This window comes from Leptodactylus fuscus, chromosome 2 (genome assembly GCF_031893055.1).
Source record: "Leptodactylus fuscus isolate aLepFus1 chromosome 2, aLepFus1.hap2, whole genome shotgun sequence".
In the NCBI taxonomy this organism is placed as follows: Eukaryota; Metazoa; Chordata; class Amphibia; order Anura; family Leptodactylidae; genus Leptodactylus; species Leptodactylus fuscus.
In genome coordinates, this window is record NC_134266.1 from 89,678,618 (window position 1) to 89,680,259 (window position 1,642).

General features: G+C 38.5%; 1 protein-coding gene across 1 annotated transcript; it reads right to left on the reverse strand.

Annotated features, from left to right (window-relative positions):
- Positions 1-554: 554 nt before the first annotated feature.
- Positions 555-1,311, reverse strand: TMEM81 (transmembrane protein 81). Its single transcript, XM_075263090.1, has one exon. The coding sequence runs from the start codon at positions 1,263-1,265 to the stop codon at positions 555-557; it is 711 nt and encodes a 236-aa protein (XP_075119191.1). The 5' UTR covers positions 1,266-1,311.
- Positions 1,312-1,642: the final 331 nt, after the last annotated feature.

Here is a 1,642-nt window from a genome sequence, read left to right on the forward strand (position 1 = left end):
GGCTTCTGGAATTGGTGCGCTGGCACTTATTTAATGTATCATGATATCTATTTGTTAGTGTATATGGGGGAACATTGGTTGCCCTACCGATTATATATTATATGCATCCCTTTATTATATACAAGTGGATATTATCTATGGATTAGTCGTTTATTCTAGGTTTCCCTTTAGCATTCTTCCAGGCTGAGTGGCCTACAGATTATTGTGACTATATATGTTGGTTTTATGAGATTATACTCTAATAAAAGTTTAAAAACAAATTCAAAAATAAAATTACAATTAGGAATAGTTGCTAATTAAAATTCAGTTGCAAAAAAACAACCAAAAACCCTATTTTTTTTTAGGTTTATCACAATTTTTGTTATAATGCTGCACTCATAGGAAGAATAACGAGATCCTTTTCTAGATATTTTTCTTGCTTCATGGAGATGTTGCTCTTCAGAAAAGGAGGTTATCTGGTAATGAAATATTTTTCTATCTCTCCTACTCAAGGAATGGTGGTGCAAGTTGTTCAGCAAGTCCATGTGTTTTATGTATGATGAAGAATGAGGACGTTACAATTCAATAGCACTGTCAGATTCCTCCCTTTTGGATACGCATCTGACCAACAATAAAACAAGCAGGCCTGTCAGAATTCCTACAGCGCTCCCAATTCCAATGTAGCCGTATATTCCACCATATAGTTCAGCTTTTTTCTCCACAACTTTTGTAGTCATTCCTTTGGCCATAGCAGCCAATCGCTGTTTGTTGATGACATACTTGTCATAGCTGATATCTATAATGCCAGGGGTAATAACCCTAACCCCAAAGTAAATGCGTTTTACTAGTTTGAGGTCATATTCTGTCTGCACATCACACCGATAAGTTCCAGCATCTTTTTCCTGAATGGAGTTAAATGCGATGGTGGAAGTCCTAACTTTTAGTGGTTGGAAATAGTGATCATTAACACTTATAATGCCAGGAGCTATTTTCCAGTAGTAAAGCTTGCTGCCACCTACAGTTCCAGTGGGTGGAATCTGGCAGTCCATAGTGAAGAGATCACCAACCTTCCTAGTGTAGACTTCTATACCACATAGCCAGTTACTGAGACATTCCACCCTCACAACCTCACAGTCCTGTGTAATGCCAGCTCTGTCCACAAGGCAACGTTTTTCTATCTTGCTGCCAATCCCGCATGTCATGCTACATTCTGTAGTTTCTATGACTGTCTTGATAGAAACTTCTTCCATTGCACGTGGTATTGTAACAGCAATAACATCTTTCATATCTTGGTTAGAAGAACTGGTGCAGTCAAAAAATATTAAAAATAAGGAGGAGTGTATCAGCATGTGTTGTCTTCTGAAATACTCCATTGTGGTGACCGCATTGGTTAACTACTGTAAGGAATGGAATGCTGGGTCTCTAAACCAATACAATTCTAAGCTGTGACATCATAATGGAAAAACAAAATGCAGCTATACAACTTTTATATAGTGCTTTTTACAAGAAGAAAATGCTGTATGCCTTTGTTCAGAACCAGTGACATGCAGCTACCACGTGGCCTCAGCCTCAAGGGCTTTTCCAGGATTGTGATGAGCTTTTCTTAACATAGGTTATCACTATCACACTTGCGGGGGTCCGATACTCAGGACCTCCACCAATC